Here is an 18,949-nt window from a genome sequence, read left to right as displayed (position 1 = left end):
TACTTGACCCTCATTACTTTTATATAATAAAAACTGATTTTTAGGGGCACCTGGGTGGCTCAGTCAGTTGAGCGTCTGACTTCAGCTCAGGTCATGATCTCACGCTAGTGAGTTCGAGCCCCGTGTTGGGCTCTGTGCTGACAGCTCGGAGCCTGGAGCCTGCTTCGGATTCTGTGCCTCCCTCTCTCTCTGCCCCTAACCCATTCATATTCTGTGTCTCTCAAAAATAAATAAATATTTTAAAAATCTATAAAAACTGATTTTTGAAAACAATTTTTCTTTAAAAAAGAAGAGTAATTGAAAAATGCTCTCAACATCTTCTTGGACTTTACTATGAAAATACAATTAAACTGAAATTTACCTATTTCCCTCATAGTAAGCTGCATTTGAACAGGCTAAAAGCATAGTGGTAAAGGACATAAAATGTCAAGGGAAAAAAAGGCGTAACTCGGAGTTAGCCTATCCAGTACCCCACAAACAAAGAGATTCTCCCCTATCAGGTTTGTTGGCCTGGGCTATGGGGAGCCTTCCATCCCCACATTAGTTCACTCGGTTTGGTACCCATATCACTTTCATTGACTTCTGAGGGTTTCTTTTCCCCAGCTCAAACTTTTTAGTTCTCTTAAACCTTGGTTCTATAGGTACCAGAGCATAGCAAACACACTCTAAGGCGACCCCCTATGAGTCACATCTCTGTATTAGCCTCTCCCCTGGAGTTTGGGTAGAATTTATGACTTGCTTCCCACCAAGCACAGATGGAAAAGGTGACGGGAGGTCACTCCTGTGATTATGTTATAGAAGATTCCAGCAGAGTGGACTCAGGTGAGAGATTCTCCTGCTGGCTTTGAAGAAATAGGCTGCCATGTTGTGAGAGGATCTACAGAGGCCTGCTTGGCAAAAAAAAAAAAAAAAAAAAAAACCCATGGGAGGTTCTGGGAATTGGTACCGGTGCTGGCTGACAGCAAAACAACAGGGACCTCAGCCTACCACAGCAAGGAACTGAGGATTGTCAACCATCACACACATGACCCTGGAAGAGAACCCGATGCTCCAGAAAGGAGCACAGCCCTACCCAACGACTTGACCGCAGCCCCACGAGACCCTGAGCAGAGGATCCGGGGAAGTCATGCCCAAATTCCTGACCCAAGAAACTGTGAGATAATAAATGTCCAAACTGCTAAATCTGCTCTTCAGCAAGAGAGAGCTTCACTCTTGGTTACTCACAGATCAACAGACACTTACCTAAGAACTGCTTAGGATGAATGCTAATTCTTGGAATTGTACTAAGTCTTATCCTTCCAATATGGAAATACATCATCAAACTTTCACAATGCCTATAATCTCACATGGCCATTCACATTTTGGTTTGTGGAACCCTAGTGGATTTTCCAGTTTGGATTTCCAAATTTGCTGCCATGTTCTTATTATCATCCTTCTCTCCCCGAGCTGCATCTTCTACCCCTCAAACGTAGATGCTACAGGCAGAATCCCTGTTCCAGCAAGCCTCCCGGCTGCCAAACAGTAGCAACTGCCTAAATTCCACCAACCTGAGAAAACGCACTAAATGCAGCAGTGGTGGTCTCCAAGTTCCAGCCAGAAGTACAATATAAAAAGAGCAAGAATAGGCGTTTTACTGTACATTTCCCCACCAGCCTTCTCCAAAAGTGCTAGATTATTAACATAAACGATTATCGCAGCAGGTAGAGAAGGTGAGTGGGCAGTGGTTAAGAAAGATACCGTATTTCGCTTAGGAAAAAAACAAAGGCAAAATTATAGAAATGAGATAAGAGAAAGCAAACATACCGCAATCGAGTGGAAATTAACTGTTATTCACCATAAAACTAAGAAAAACTATCATCAGTGCTAGTCATTTGCCACGCTCCTATGAAGTACCCTTTGTGATCCCTGGACCCCTAAGCTATCAAGCCACTTTCTACTCATTATTTTGGTTTCCCAGATGTTTCAAACTCAGAAAGGAAGAGCCCTAGATGGGTGATACAAATATTCCCAACACTGGAAAAGACTGTGCCTCTTTGTAAATCAAACTAGCAGCCTAGTTTACAGTGTTAACAATGTGATTACCAGCCAGACTCAACGAGGAGCAAGTCCTGGAAATGCAAGGCTCAGGTAGACACTGGAAATGCGAGTCCTGGAAATGCAAGGCTCAGACCCAGAGCCTGTTGCTAAGGAAGACACTGTCCACAGCTGTACTAACATAGTAACTCTGAAGAAACAGCTTTTCAAGTCGGAACATCGCGCCTCCAAATCCTGCTTGAACATCAAGAAAGTCAGCATATAAAAATAACTTTTCTCTTTAAAATAGCTGTAAAAATAGTAAAATCTCCATAACTGAATGGATTACTGTTTAAGACACTGATTGTAACATGCAACATTACTTCATATATGTACATGGACAACCATCAGTTAAATTTTGTCAGTGTTAAGAGACTACTGAATGTAAGACAAAGTCTGATTTCAGAGATGTTAAAAATGTGAAAATAAATGTGGAAAAAAAGGTGCATCTTAGAATGGATGAAATACTAAAAATGTGTTTTGCAAATCATTATTAAACATGGAGTCTCTTAAACTGACACGTATTCACAATTGGTACTATGCTTAAAACTATCAACTTTGCTTCATTTCTCATTTGAAAGGAAGAATGGATGGCACTTATATTAATTTCTAACAGACATCTTGCACAAACTTTTTTTTTCCCCCTTGCACATACTTTAAATAAAAAAACTTATGGATTCCTAGTTTGAAAACCACCTCAGTTTCACTTTTGGAATCACAGGTCAGGAGAGAAGATAAATGAGGCCTGCGTAAGTTAAGTGACTGAGTGCAGGACCAGATAAGCAGGAAGCAGCAGTCGAGGTTTGAAGCCAGGTCTCTCGGGGTCCCGTTCTGTGTTCTCTTCATAGAAATCAGAAATCAAATGAGGATTAGCGTTTTCTGGCGCGCTACTACAGAGAGGGCAAAGCAATGAAAAAAATCCCTGTCCACTTGCAAAGTTGCTCTTTTATGAAACGACACTCGTCAACTTCCCTGGCAGAACACTGATGACTGATCATTTGTTCGGCTCATCGATTCAAATGCTAGACGGCTTCACACGCTATTTACAATGGCACCCAACCTCTCAACAACAAACACCTTCTTTGCACGCTCTGAGGGATGGAGACCATAAAACATTACTGACTCGGCCACGTGCCTCACAACACTAGCCTCACAACAAGATCCTGCTGTATGAGACCATTTGTTCTTTATGGAAAAGTCCGGGAATTACAGAACCTCCCAAAACTTTTTTAGCATTTGCTAAACGTACTCTGAGCTAGAAATTTTGATTCCCCAAAGCATGTTGAAAATCCGTTAAGGCTCTGCTCTGACTGGCTTCTTTAGAACTGGAGACTATTCAAGGAGGTCAGTAAATAATCCAACTTCTCTAGGTGTTAGTCCCTTTTAGCCTGGTTTCTTGCAAGGTGATTCACAGGGGACTTGCCAGTATTAACTGGAGAGGACTCCAACACCACCGCACTGGAGTGGGAGTGACTGGAGACTTCAGCTAAGGGCTCCGTCAGAATATTTCTAGATGTCTCTATTACGGAATTCCTCATTGTATCATTCATTTCAATCACTTCAAAATCCATTTCGTTCCACTTTTCTGCATCTTCTTCTTCATTGTCTTCCTCGTAGTCATTTAGCTCAGAACTAGAAAGCAAAGCTTTCTGGTCCTCGCTTTTTCTGTGTTCTTTCCGCTGTGGATCGAGAGGTGAGGTGGCGAGTTTATAGAGCACAGGAAATAAAACAGCAGTGGCTATCGATGCCCCCAAAGAGGTATACAAAACTACAGGCAAATCAGGGTATTCTCCTTGAAGAATTCCAATTACCGCAGGAATAGCCATTTCTCCCAGGGCAGCACCAACTACAAAAAAAGCTGCGGATTTCCCATGGATGGTGGTGTATTGCTCAATCCAAGAAACACCGCTGGGAAACGTGGTTGCCATCGAGGCCCCATACACCGACGTTGCTATCCAGAGACAAACTGGGCTCTTGTCGAAAAGCACCAGCAGTAAAGATGACCCCAGGCTGCCGATGTTGCTTAACACAATCATGGTTCCAGGTTGTAAACACGTAGCAAAGAAGATCGCCAGGCCCCTGCAGGCCGCAAAGGTCCCCCAGAAGATGGAGTTCAACCCAGCTGCTTCACTCTCCTTCATGCCGGCGTGGGTGGTCGCGAACGAGAAAACGTAAGAGCCATAGGTTACCTCGGCCCCCACATAAAAAAAGAAGAACAGAAAAAGCAGACACAGAAGGGCGTTGTGATATTTCGCTCTCCGAGACCTCTGAGCTGATGCTTTGGTTTTTTCCTGCCTTGAGCTTTTCTTCAAAAACAGAGCCAAAAAAAAGACCGAAACTACAAAAATGTAGGTACCGATAACAGCGTAAGCCCACAGTAAATTCAGATTGTCAGGTACTCCAAGTAGAGATTCTGAGTCAGCTTCAGACGACTGGTTGAGGGAACTGTGAGAGTCAGCTTCCGTGTGGTTGTCAGCAGACCCCGTCGTGCCCAATGCCAGTTTAGCCAGTAGTGGAGCCAAGAAGGCACCCAAGGCAAAACTGAAGTGTAAGGCCTGCATATGTGGGGCTCCTCTGTCCCCCCATATGGCCAAGATTAGGACGTTACCACCTACCAATGAAAGATGAGGAAAATGATTTAATCACAGAAACTTGGCAAACACCCGTTCATTACTATCAGAAAGAGGAAGAGCCTACTTTATGTGGCACTAGGATTATATAACATTCTAAATGATCAGATGTTACAACTCGCCCAATTCTGTGATTAAGGCACTCTAACCTCCCACCACCAGAGAACTGGAAGCAGTGTAACATCACATACTCACAAATGGATTCCTCAAGCTAGTAAACCACTCCCTCCTAGAGCTAGGGACATTAGCCCAAGGCTTTTTATAACACAGTTCTAATACCAGGATGGCAGGGCGAGGGTGGATATTTACTTATACACATTTTAAGTATATATGATCACCAGATACTGGTCAAATTACCAAGCAGCCAGTTGAGGGAAATGGTTCATGTATATAACAGATGCGAAACACGTGTTCAGAAACCCAAACACTATAGAGTTCTGCTGTGCCCATGACAGGTAACAAGGATACCTCCTCTACAAGGTGAAAGGCAAGAAGCATCAAGTCTTGGGTTTTCTTTCTGTTGTTTTTTTTTTTTAAACCAAACGAAGCCTAAAGTACAAAACATCCCCGATCTATTAAGTAACAGTAGAGCAAGGGATAAGAGTTGCTCTTAGGGGTGGACAAAAATGCCAAGCACATTATTTAGTAGGTTTTTAAAAGATACCAAGACCCATGGAGAGGATCTCCTGCAAGAAGGCAGGAGGTTTTGAGAGTAAACAAAAGAGCAGGAGAATAATACAGAGCACAGGTTGCTCAGAAAGGCAGAGTGCTTTTTAAAACTGGATAGCCGCTTCTAGGATTCCTCAGCCAGCTGGTTCAACCTAGGAACCCATCAATTCCTCCCATACTACACTGATCAAGTTCTATCCCAAAATGAAAGCCCCTTCACCTGCACCATAGTTACCCACGTGGCGGACCCTTTCCTGTTTGGATACCATAAAGCAATAATCCCTCACTGAACAAAGTTCTTTAAATTCACCCCATGGTTGGCTGCTCAAAAACAGGTACCCGACTTGGCAAGAAGAGTAGTTGCCAAAAGGGTGGTTCTGACTGGGTGACCCCAGGAGCAATTCAGTAGGCTGGTGTCATTTTACACTGCAAATAACCATTTGATGTCAGCCATTCTACTTTTTCTAACAGGAAGTCCCCACTCCCAGAGGGGACACTGAAGGGCTCACTGACCTGTATCCAGAATGCCAATTGAAACACCAAAGATGGACATCATGACAATCAGCAATCCCGCTGTCTTACAGAACGGAACAAGATAGAGACCAACTGTCGTGGCCAACATTGACACCCCTGAGAAGAAAGGTAAAACTCAGCTATCAAGAACGATATTCGCGAATCAAGTCAACATCATAAAAACTATAAACAGAAGTAGGTGAAATTACAATTAAGTAATAGCAAGTGGATGAGAGGTTCAGCATCTACAAATGGTTATTTCCTTTACAAGCTTCCATAATCTTTATGGACCATGAAATCCAAGTTGTCCTAACAGGAGTTCATTTCTAGCAACGCTAATAATCAAATTAGATACCATAAGGCAAAGTTTTATAGCAAACCAGACAGCTCAAGAGAACCTAGAGGGATTTTTAGATAGGAGGTAAGAAATTAAAAAGAGAAAAACAAGATGCAATTACTATAGTTTGTTGTAGAAGTGTATTAAATAATTAGGTAGGGAATAGGGAGGGAAATGCCACACAGATATGTGTTCTCAACCCACTTTGGAAATCTGAGCGGTTATTCATTTATTCATCAATAACAGTAAATTATTCTCCTTACTTCCAAAGCAGTTTCATCACATTAATCCAAATTTTTTAATTTAATTTTATTTATTTTTGAAAGAGAGAGAGAGAGAGAGAACGCAAGCAGGGGAGGGGCAGAGAGAGAGAGAGAGAGAGACACACACACACACACACACACACACACACACACACACACACAGAATCTGAAGCAGGCTCCCGGCTCTGAGCTGTCAGCACAGAGCCCAACGCGGGGCTCGAACCCACAAACCATGAGATCATGACCTGAGCTAAAGTTGGATGCCCAACTGACTAAGCCGCCAAGGTGCCCCAATCCAGATTTTCTTTAAACATATCTATTTATTCAGGGGCGCCTGGATGGCTCAGTCAGATAAGCATCTGACTCTTGATTTTGGCTCAGGTCATGATCTCACAGTTTGTGGGTTCAAGCCCTGCACTGGCTCTGTGCTGACAGTGCAGAGCCTGCTTGAGATCCTGTCCCCCTGTCCCTCTGCCCTTCCCCCACTCGTGCTCTTTCTCTCTTTCAAAAAAAATAAACTTTAAACATATCTATTTATTCAAAAAGAGTAAGTTAAAAGCTTTGCCATCTATTCTGAGGGTGAGGTAGAGTGGTCTGGAGTCACCATTAACATGGGGCGGCAGGGACAAAAATTTAGCCTGTGTCATTTCACCCACCATTTCCCTCCCACCTTCATGCTCAGTCCAGGGTCTAGCCTGGGCAGGGTCAAGGAATTCATTCTGACCTATGGTGGCCCTAGGAGATCTGCCCTAAGCCCTGACAAGCCAAGATCTTTGGACAACTGGTATGCTGGCTGGTGGATCCAGGGGTGGTGCCTAAATTACAGTGATGGTCAGGAAGGCGAAGGACGGGTAGCACACCTTGGGGCTAATCTAAATTTCCAGAGCGGGCCCAGCACAGATTCCCTATAACTGCAAAGATGAAAACAGGCATGCCTGTATACCACCCATTTGAGTGGTCAACCACTCTGCAAGCTAGTATATTTCATGTTTTAAAACAAACTGTGAATTCCACAAAAGTTGCAAAGAGCTACAATTGGTGTTGTACTTACCCAAGAGTAGAAAATGATTCATGGCGTCAAGAAGAACTCCGCCAATCACAGAGCCACTCAAATAGCCAAAGGCACGGCCCACAAAAATCAGAGAAAGACTGCTAATGTTGCGGTTCACATTTGTGGCCAGATCTTGAAATGTGGGTCCCAGTATAGCGACACTCATTCCCTAAAATTTAAAAAGACGAAATCTCTTACTTGCAGCCATTAAAATAATGTCTACGTGGTAGCTTTCTTCCCTATTAAAAAGACAGGAGGGGATTTCAATGTAACGTAGGGGAATATTTTAAGTCTTACATAAGCCAGGAAAATTTCAGGACGACAGTACTAGTATACTGGAGCTTCAGGCTCCCTGTATCTGGTGTGTCAAATCCTACTGGTTTTCTAGTTTTGACAACTCTCAAGTTAAAAAAAAAATATATTTAATTTTTTTGGCTCTTTGCTGCAGTTTTGTTTCCTTTTCGAACAATACCACAGAAGACTCTGTTGTACCACCGGTAAAATGTAACATTAAAATAATTTTTGTCTTGGCATTTCAATATACTAGATTATATACAAATAATAGGAACTTAGAGGTTAAAAAATTTAATTTATTAAAATATTGTAATATTGTTCCTGTTTTTTTGATGTTGTTAAAACAGAGCAATATTTCTGGATGCACTTGGGGGGTCCTTCCTCTGACACATACAACACCCGCAGGAGATAAGCAATTTAAATGTTTCTGAGTCTACATTTTTCTTCAAAGAAAACCCCAAGCCATCAGAGGACAGTTGCTGGACACATAAAAAAATGTTTCTATCGGTCTAGGCTTCAAGATTAATTGATTCTACTTGGACTGCTCTGCTCTAAAACTTGGGTGTGCCTCTTGCCCCAGCCAGAGCAGTCCCAGACTAAGGGCAGAGTGAGCACCTGGTATATGGAGGGAAGGCTGAGCTTCATCTCCAATCAAATTACTTCCCGCCTGCCAAGCACTTAAAACAGGACCTGGCGCAAGGGGAGGACTCCCCAAGCATCCGCAATGATTTTTCCTTTTTCCACATCGACACATTCTAAGAATCCGTTGTGACTCCAGAGAAAGATGCTAAAGGACCAGAAACGACTCTCCTCAGAGAACTCACCCTACCAAATCCCCAAGATCCCAATATTCCAGACAAGTGACGAGACGGAGAGGTCCAGAAATAAGGTAATGGCTGGAAGGTCAAGGGGTTGGTCAAGAGGCGCTTCTGGCCTTGCAGTTTACTCTAAGAAAAACACCGAAGGATCTACGGGTTTGTTTTACATAAGATTGTGGGCAGAATAAGAGACATATTATTCCTGGCTCCACCACTTAAAGCCAGCTGTGTGGTCTGGAAAAGGCATTTTCCCTCTCTGGGTCTATTTCCCCATCTGCAAAAATAAGGAGGTGGCTATATTTTGTCAGACGAGGAAGAAGAAATCCCAGAAAAGCAGCTTTGTGTAATAATATGGGGTCTGCGTGGACGCGAGGGGCAGGGGCTATAAACCTGGCAAACCCCCTTGCAGCTCCCCACCCCACGTAGGAGCGGGAGGACGGTTGGCTGGAGCTGGAAAATATATTAGGAAAATCACTTGACAATAACCCTCCAAGATTAGAACTCTGCCCATTTTTCGGATTAGGAAACTAAATCTGGGGGCAGATGAATGCGCCCAAGGTCGCACAGTTTGCAAGAGGCAGAGGCGAGACTCGAACTCGGAAGACCGCGTTCTCTGCAGGACGCCTGCTCACGCCCCCGGCCTGGGAGGATTCCAGCCCCCGGCTCTCACCAGACCCAGGAAGGCGGCACACAGGATCACGGTGATGAACCAGCGCAGCATGCTTCCCGCCCGGCGGCTCCGCCGGGAACCCGCCACCGCCTCATTCTCCGCCGCGGCCTCGGCCTGGAGGAGCCGCTGCCCGGCACCCGGGGCCCCGGCCCCGCGGAGTTCCAGCTCCAGCTCCAGCTCGGCGGCTCGGGAGAAGCAGTCCTGCTGCCGCCCGGCTTCTCAGCCGAGCCTCGGGAACTGGGAGCTGAGCCAGGCCCCGCCCCTCCAGGCCCGGCCGTCCCCGCTGGCGCCACCTCCCCACCTTCCTGGCCCCCTTCAGGGCCGGGAAGTCCAACTTCGGAACTAGCCGGAGGTTGCAGGCCCGCGACGCACGCCCTTCAGCCCTCAAGGTGCCTGGGGGAGGGGGGGGGGGGTGTCACGTGGCGGAAATGTGGCCTCTCGCCAACCCCAGCCTGCCTCAAACCGGAAGTTTATGTGGTTGCCTGGGAGACCGGACTTCGCCCTAGGGCCCGGGCATCACACGCAGCTGAGCCCACAGAGGCCCCGCGAGCGGGCGCCGCGTGGCGGAGTGAGCTGAAGCTGCAGCCTGGGACCCGATCGATCGTGAGGAAAGACGCGGCCACACTGTCCCGAGGCAATGAGGACCGAGGTTTGCAAGGTATGGCTTTGCGACCGCTCCCTGGGTCTCCTCGCTGGGCAAAGGAAGCCCCGAGGTCTGTGTCTTCGCTGCCTAGAATTGCTGCCCTCGTGCCTTTGAACTATGTCGTCCATCTGTCACTCCACAGCATTTGTTGAACCTCATGGAAGCGTTCACGGGTATCATCTCAATTAACGCTCAGAACAACCCTCCAAATTCCATGTTACCCTCGTTTTACACAGAAGAGAATTAAGTCATAGAGAATAAGTAGAAACTTGCCCAAGGTCAGTCAGCGAATAAGGGGCTGTACATACACAGTGTAACAATGGCTCAAGAGAAATCTGGACCCAAAGCCGAGGTTTCAAGCACATTCTGGCTTCAATCCCTGCGAAGAATACCGTTGTTGTAAGAAAGCGGAGCAGGACGTGGGTTTTCAGGATCCCTGAGTAAAAGGTATGCCGCCGGAGGAGGAAAGGCCTTGTCTTTATCCGATTCCAGCTTTTTGATTCCTTTTGCCCTTTGACCGGACCACAGCCTCAAAACGCGTAAATATTGTTCTTTATTGTCTATTGGAAATGTTCTTTTGCACCTGGTTTCTTTTACCCACTTAGGCTCCCAGACTACAAACCTGAGCCTCCTCATCATTTCCCTTCCAGCCCCATCCATTTGGTCATTAAGCCCTTCCCAATTTACCTCAAAGTACAGATGCTGTGATTTAAGGGAACCTGTTTTAGATTGCAGAGTCCGGGAAGGCCTCTGAGAAGAGTTTGATGTGGTTGAAGCAAAAGAGAATAGAGGATGATAGAAGAGGTAGGTTAGGTGCACATTACCGAGGGTCTTGTACGCCATCCAGAGGAGTTTGGTCTTGAGCTCCATGCTTCAACTCACTGAGATTTAATATATTCTGTAGGAACTCAAGCTTCACAGTATTTTATCTTTATCACCTGAAACCGAACTCCTCCTTTTCCGAAAGAAATCTGCTCCTGCTCTGGGATACTCCATGCTGATACCACCAGCCGCCTGGCCATCTTTGTAAGGAACGTGAGATCCTGCCTTGCTGCTTCCTTCTTTCTCCTCCGTTTATCTCCAAGTCCTGCCAGTTTTATTTCCACAGATATTTCTAAAACTATGCTATGATCACAGCCTACTTTTATTTTTTTTTTAACATTTTTATTTATTTTTGAGACAGAGAGAGAGCATGAATGGGGGAGGGGCAGAGAGAGAGGGAGACACAGAATCGGAAGCAGGCTCCAGGCTCTGAGCCATCAGCCCAGAGCCCGACGCGGGGCTCGAACCCACGGACCGCGAGATCGTGACCTGAGCCGAAGTCGGACGCCCAACGGACTGAGCCACCCAGGCGCCCCAATCACAGCCTACTTTTAAAACTTGATCACCTCTCACCAAAACTATCCCCCTAAGCTCCTAATTAGGTTTCTCTCTGCTAGTCTTCTGTTCTCCCATCTTTCACCCCTGAGTAGTTAAGTGAAATGAAAATCTGTGGTATAAAACCCTTCAACTCCTCAAGAATAAAATCCATCTTCCTCTGCCGCAACCCACCTCTCTAGCTTTATCGCATTATTTACATTCCAACAGCATCAAAATTGCTATTAGCTCTTTCCATGTTTTTTCTCTCTTCCATACCTTTGATCGTATTGTCCCCTCTTGTCCAAAATGCCTTCCTCTTTCACCTGCTGCAGGAGAGGCTGCTAGCTATGCATCAAAATCCATTTGCCTTTTCTTCCTAAGTAACGAAGCTATGACCCAGTGTGTGACTCCCCCAGCTCCACGACTTCTCCCAGCTGAATTTGTAGTTAGGATGCCAATAGAATGTGAGCAGAAAGGCCAGAGACAATGCCTCCCTCTGTGATATGAGAGAAAAAACCTGTTTTTTAAAATCACTGAATTTTTGTTATAGCACCTTAGTCTCCTGTAACTAAGAGCATCTGCCTTATTCCTGCTTGTCTTCTCAATAATCATACTTATTTTAAAGAATTTAAGAGAGAGGCACCTGGGTGGCTCAGTTGGTTAAGTGTCTGACTCCTGATCTCAGCTCAGTTCTCAATCTGTGACTTGCAGCCCGGCATTGGGCTCCACGCTGGGTGTGAAACCTACTTAAAAAAAAAAAAAAGAATTTAATATAAAAAAATAAGGATTTTTATATTAACCTAGATAGTTAGATTTGCTGCTGCTCCTCCTTCATTCCTAAACATCCACGTTTCCTTCTGGGTATCCTTTCCCTTCATCCACAGCGTTTTTTAGGGCAGGTCTACTGACAGCAGCTTCATCTAGGAATGTCTGTATTTCACCTTCATTACTGAAAATGTTTTCACTGGATATAGGCTTCTGATTCTTGTACTTTACTTTCCACACCTAGAGGTGTTGTTCCAGTGTCTTCCGGCTACCCTGAGCTCTGCAGTCATTTGATCTTTGCTCTTTAGGTAGTGTTTCATGTTTCTCTGGCTGCTTTCAAGATTTTTTCTTTATCGCTGTCTTTCAGTAGTTTGATTTTGAGAGACGTAGGCCTGATTGTCTTTGAATTTAAGTGTTGGAGTCCACCAAATTTCTGGAATCTGTAGATACGCCCTTTACCAAATTTGGGAAGTTTCTAGCCATTACTTTTTCACATGATTTTTTCTCAGCCTCCTTCACCTGTCTTTCTGGGACTCGAATGACTTGTACGTTAGACCTTTTGATGTTGTTGCATAGGTCCCTGATGCTCCTGTGTTCTGTTTTTTTTCCCCAGGCTTTTTATCCCCTTCTCTTCAGCTTAGATAATTTCTGTTGACTTATCTATCTTCAAGTTCACTGCTGCTTTCTTCCATCGTCTCCATTCTGATATTGTACCCATCTAGTGAATTTGTTTCTTTCACATTCTGTACTTTTCAGTTCAAAATTTCCACTCAGTTCTTTTTTATACTTTCTCTGCTGAAAATGTCTTTACATTTGTATCGTGTGTGTTTTTTACCTCCTGCAACATGTAATAGCTGCTTTAGAGTCTTTGTCTGAAAACTCCAACACCTGTGTTATCTTGGGGTTGTTATGGTGATTGTCTTTTCCCCAAGGATTTGGCCACAGCTTCCTGGTTCTTTGTGTGACAGGTGTTAACCTTAAAACTAAAACAGCCAGTTATTTTACCAGCAAAAAAAAAAAAAAAAAAAAAAAAAAAAAAAAAGGACTTATTTGTGAATAGCATAGAATTGCAGTCTGGAACAGGAAGCTACCACAAAACCATTGGCAAGTCCAGAGAACAAAGGGGAGGAACACTCATAGAAGAAAGAGGAGAGTTGGGAGAATTATTATGAACAAAATGTCCAGTGGAGTAAACCGGGAATTCACAGTATGGTGGATTTTCGTTGGCTGACTTGTGACATTCTGTCATTGGCAGGGCTGTTGCCAGAGGAGGAGGAAAACCTCTCTTCCTTCTTGCTAGGATAGTCAGGTAGTATTTAGAAGTAGTCCCCAACTTACTATGCAGCAAGGTATGTCTCCTGCTGTTGGATCTGCAATTAAGGATGAGTGGCGGGGTGAAAGAGCTCCCCCTGCTGGCCTCTTGACTCTATTTTATTTTATTTTATTTTATTTTATTTTATTTTATTTTATTTTATTTTATTTTATTTTATTTTAAGTTTATGTATTTATTATTGAGAGAGAGAGGGAGTGAGAGCACAAGCTGGGGAGGGGCAGAGAGAGAGAGGGAGACTCAGAATCTGAAGCAGGCTCCAGGCTGAGCGCTCAGTGCAGAGCCCAATGCAGGGCTCGAATTCACCAACCGTGAGATCATGACCTGAGTCGAGGTCAGACACTTAACCGACTGTCCTTGACTCCATTTTAAACAAAGTTTCCTTCCATTAATTTTTACACAGGTTGTTTTCTATCGTATCGTGGACATTGTGAGAGGTAACATGGTGCTGCCCTTGGATCCTGTTAAAATCCTCCTCTGGAGAATGTATGTTTGTTTAAGCAGACTTTCAACCTGGTTGAGTTCACATTACAGGTTTTGTATCACCTTCTGTGGGTGAAGATTTCATTCTCAGTTCGGTTTTCAAAGCCTCTGCTCCGTTGCTGTGGGTCTGTCCTGAACATGTACCACTCAGGGGTTAGTCTGAGATTTGCCCTGTGATTTGACTCAGTTGTCAAAGCCTTTGCTTTGCTGCTTTGACTAAAAACAAGTGCGACTCAGCAGTGAACGAACCTAAGACTTAAAGTGGTTCCTACACAAAATTAGGAATCACCTTCTGTAACCCTGTCCTCTCCCCCCTCCCTCCTCACTTTCCAACTCACAGGGGAACCTTTTCTCAGATCCCAGGACCTTTCCTCAGTATCCCTGGATAGAAGACAGTGTTTCTATCAGAGTTTTAGCTACTCAAGCAGCCGAACAGTTCCCTGGGGAACTGGGGCCTCCCCTCAGGACAAAATCACAAGAGAAAGGAAAAAAAAAAGGCCACGAAACCCATCCGCCTTGCAGGTTTCTTTTTCAAGTTGTGCCTCTCCTTCACAGTCTTTTCCTTTTCAGAATCCTCAGGCAGTTGCTGCCTGTATTTTGTGATGAGTTTTTTTTTTTTTTCAACGTTTATTTATTTTTGGGACAGAGAGAGACAAAGCATGAACGGGGGAGGGGCAGAGAGAGAGGGAGACACAGAATCGGAAACAGGCTCCAGGCTCTGAGCCATCAGCCCAGAGCCGGACGTGGGGCTCGAACTCACGGACCGCGAGATCGTGACCTGGCTGAAGTCAGACGCTCAACCGACTGCGCCACCCAGGCACCCCTGTGATGAGTTTTTAGTTGTAATCGGTGGGAGAGATGGACGAGAGTAGACTTACGATGCCAAAGCCATCCCAGAACTCTTCCTTACCTTTAAGAACCTGCTTAGGTGTTACCGCCTCTAGAAAGCCTTTCCTGACCCTCCTCTCCATCTCGAGGCTGTTTTAGTTTCCCTCCTTTGTGCATACTTTCCAAGAGACCACCTACGGAATGTTCCTCTTTATGTATCATCTTCTCTACCCGTACTCAGAGTGTTCGAAGGGCCGGTACTGTGTCTTATTTATCCTTCAGCACAGTGCCCGGCACACAGTGGGTCTTCAGTAAATATTGAACATAGTAGACTTTCTTTGGTCGCGCTAACCAAATATCTGAATTCCTGTGTAGCCATGCCGCTCCTCAGTTTTCTCACATGTTCTAGCTTGTGTTATAAATATTTTAGCACTTATCTTTAGTTTCCTGGTAGATTGTAAGCTCAGAAGGTTTTGCATCTCTATCTCCCGTGTAACATGTGTTATATACTCAATAAATATTACTTAATTGAGAATCACTGAACTGATTTAAAGTGTTTAAAAAAATTTTTTAACGTTTATTTATTATTGAGAGACAGAGACAGAGCATGAGCAGGAGAGGGGCAGAGAGAGGAGGAGACACAGAATCCGAAACAGGCTCCGGGCTCTAGGCTCTGAGCTGTCAGCACAGAGCCTGACGCGGGGCTCAAACCCACAAACTGCGAGATCACGGCCTGAGCCAAAGTCTGACGCTTAACCGACTGAGCCACCCAGGTGCCCCTCAAGTTAAATGTTTTCATTCATCATGATTAAACTTTCAAAAACAAACCTCCTCTAAATGGAAGGATCTATTTTCTAATTCTACCCCCACCCCACCCCTTCACTCCTAAAAATAGCAGGATATTTTTTCCAATTGCCTCCAGAGGTCACTCACCACCTTTTAAGAAAAAAAAGAAAAAAAAAAAAAAGGGTGTAAAACGGAGTATCGCTTCATGCAGTTTTCTCTTTAGGCCAATTTGTGAGAATAACTTCTGTGCGAGACAATTCAGGAGAAATAAAAATATTGAAGGGCTATTTTTTTCAGTTGAAAATAAATATAGCTTCATTGATTCCTTGAAAAAATTGGCATTTTACAATCTACATGATAATGTATCAAAAAGGAAAATATCTGGACCTTAGTCATTAATATGGTACTATATTGGCATATTTGTGAAATGGCAACAAGGAGGGAGATTTTTTCATTTAAAACAATTTTTTTACACTTATTTATTTTTGAGAGACAGCATGAGCAGAGGAGAAGCACAGAGAGAGGGAGACACAGAATCTGAAGCAGCCTCCAGGCTCTGAGCTGTCAGCACAGAGCCCGACACGGGACTCAAACCCACGAACCGTGAGATCATGACCTGGGCTGAAGTCGGACGTTTAACTGACTAAGCCACCCAGGAGCCCTGGATTTTTCATCTTTTAACTTGAAATTTTATCTTGAGTAAAAGTGAGACGTTAGACAGATCATGCTTGGGGACTGCACATTGCTGTTAGGACCTATTCAATCTATATTCTCTGGAGGGACCATTCTTTTTTACTTTATCAAATAATATCTAATTAGTCCTTAAAGCACATCATGGAAAAACGAGGTGTCATTAACTATTTCAGTATGCTAAATTGTGGTGTCTGGGGCACCTGGGTGGCTCAGTCGGTTAAGCGTCTCTTGACTTCAGCCCAGGTCATGATCTCATGGTGCATCACCTGAGGCAGAACAAATGTGATAGAAGTTTATTGAATACATTGCAAGGGAGCGGCAGGCAGGACAGCAGAGGAGAGACTTCAACGAGGTGTGGTGGGGGGCTGTACCTAAAGGGGGAAGATGAGAAGATATGGTGATGTATGGAATTCTCCCTTTTTTGGTAACTGCCTGGTTGTAAGTAGCCCCTTGGTCAGTTGTGGCCTATGGATATTTTGAGGTGGGTCATCTGCCGTGCCTGTCTGTATTTAGCCACAGGGTCACTGTGGGCCCTTTCTACATTCCATTCATTGCTCAAGCCTGTTGCCTAAAAACAGCCTCTATGTAAATGATCATTCTTTAACTTTAGCATTAAAAACCCAGTCTAGGGGTGCCTGGGTGGCTCAGTTGGTTAAGTGTCTGACTTTGGCTCAGGTCATGATCTTGCAGTCCGTAAGTTTGAGCCCCATGTCAGGCTCTGTGCTGACATCTCAGATCCTGGAGCCTGCTTCAGATTCTGTCTCCCCCTCTCTCTGCCCCTCCCCCCCTCTTAAAAATAAACAAACATTAAAAAAAAAAGTCTGTTACAGCCAACTCTCAGAAAGATTTAATTTCAGCAGAATAACTTTTGTTTGTACTATATACTTTGAAAAGTTTAAAATAATACTGAAAGGATCTGACTTCGGTGTCTGGAATTTTGTATCTCATTAAAAATAAAAACTTACTGATTTTTAAATTTCCTTTTTTTTTTTTTAAAAATCAAAACTTAGAATTTCCTTTAGTTGGATTCATTGTAACATTCAAGACTATAGAACTCTTTGATCTACCATCATAATGGTCTCCTATGCCGTTTAGATCAGATAAAATCTTCGGCATACTGTACTGTTATTAGCCAAACTCCGCTTATCAGGAGAATAAAAGCAACCCAAAGTTGAGAGCTTGCCTACTATAGGCTTAAATAGAAACAGACTAACATTTCTTAATGTACTAAGTGTTTCAGGAGCAATTAGAGTTGTCTGCATAAAAAAGGAAACTAGGGCTTTAAGTGCCCTGTAAGAAATATGATCTTCCCTGTGTCTGTACACAGAGGCAGCCACTTATCCAGAGCTGGATACTACTCTGCTCCAGAGCAAAGCCATTCTTGTTCAATCTCTGCCATCTAATATCACACTAGCTACTACCTGCTTGGAAAAAGTCCAGCTCCTTTGCAGAAATCCCTACAATGACAGGGACTATTGTGTTGCTAAACTAGGAACAAACACCAGTAACGGTATTTTTTCTTTTTAATTTATAAGCAAACTAAATAAAAGCCCACCTCGTCATTGATTTAGTCATTAAATAGTTATTAAATAGCTAGTCCATGCCAGCCATTGATCTAACAGTGAAAAAACAGACAAAAATTCTCGCCCTCATGGACAAGGTAGAAAATGAACAAAGGCATTTGTAATGTGTTGATAGTGATAGTAACCTACCGAAGAACAAAGAATAAAGGGGATAGAGAGTGATTGAGAAGGGGGTACTTTTAACTAAGGTAGTGTTGCAGAAGGCTCCTGGGAGTGACATTTGGACAGAACCCTAACTGAAGTGAGAGAACCAGCCATGTAGAGTATACCAGAGAGAACAGCAGGGACAAGCCTCCGGGAGCAGGAGCCGGCTTGGTGTGTTTGAGAAGTAAAAAGTCTGGTGTGGCTGGAGCCGTATGAATGAAGGGAGAGTTGGTAGAAAATGAGGACAGAGCAAGCAGGGTTCCTGGGTACACACCCAAGCCTTATGTTAAGGACTTTCTGGATGTGTTGAAAGAATACACTAGAAAGGAGCAGGATGGAGAGCCGAGAGAATGGAGGTCTAATTGAGAGGTTATTTGGTTAGGTGCAGATACTTGTATTTGTGAGAGTGGTCAGATTTGGGAAGTTACTGAAGCTAAAAACAGTAGTATTTGCTAATTGTTAGAAATAAGCCCATCGACCCATCAAAGGAGGGATGCGGAGACTTGGAGCACAGTGAAGCGAGGCTTTAATCAATGTTCTTGCAAGAGTGGGTGTCTGATGGACAGGCGCACTCGGGCAGTCACAGCAGACAATTTATCTCCTAGCATGCAAGTCCCTCCCCTGGTTCCTCATTGGCTGAGTACTACAGAGGTTACAGCCTTACCCAGAAGTCACCTATGCCCATATAAGACAAAAAGTAGTCTGACTGGAACAAGTGTACCTTCCCTGAGATGATGCAGAGACTTTCAGTCCCTCCTTTGTTCTTTGGAGCATGCTCATTGCAAAGCCCATGAAAATAAGCCTGCAAAATGGAGAGGGGAAGAAGAACCAGGAAGGGAAGTGTCTAAGGGTTTGGGACTCCATTGTGGGGGTTTGTACATATTTCCAATAGGGTGTAAACCTACTGTTAATTAGCACAGCTTTTATTTAGTATGTCTGAAAATGAATCATCTGCCTTACTTCTCCCACTAATGGACTGGGTATGTGAGACAAAGAATATATAAAGTATAAAAAAAT

The 18,949-nt window shown here is 44.1% G+C and overlaps 1 protein-coding gene and 1 long non-coding RNA gene across 2 annotated transcripts in view; one reads left to right on the top strand and one right to left on the bottom strand.

Moving 5' to 3' along the window:
• Positions 1-205: 205 nt before the first annotated feature.
• Positions 206-9,653, bottom strand: MFSD4B (major facilitator superfamily domain containing 4B). The gene is given in 5 exon segments (XM_003986474.6): positions 206-3,475; positions 3,477-4,684; positions 5,886-6,002; positions 7,537-7,705; positions 9,319-9,653. Coding segments are annotated over 5 exon segments (1,581 nt in total). The 5' UTR covers positions 9,370-9,653; the 3' UTR covers positions 206-3,439.
• A 153-nt stretch (positions 9,654-9,806) lies between these two features.
• LOC109499837 overlaps positions 9,807-18,949 on the top strand; it is a 59,879-nt gene continuing 50,736 nt past the window's right edge. The window contains exon 1 of the long non-coding RNA XR_006598168.1: positions 9,807-9,976. This is a non-coding gene — a long non-coding RNA (uncharacterized LOC109499837). The remainder of the gene's footprint in view (positions 9,977-18,949) is intronic.

This window comes from Felis catus, chromosome B2, assembly GCF_018350175.1.
Source record: "Felis catus isolate Fca126 chromosome B2, F.catus_Fca126_mat1.0, whole genome shotgun sequence".
NCBI classification, from domain to species: domain Eukaryota; kingdom Metazoa; phylum Chordata; class Mammalia; order Carnivora; family Felidae; genus Felis; species Felis catus.
This window is presented reverse-complemented; position numbering and strand designations above follow the sequence as displayed.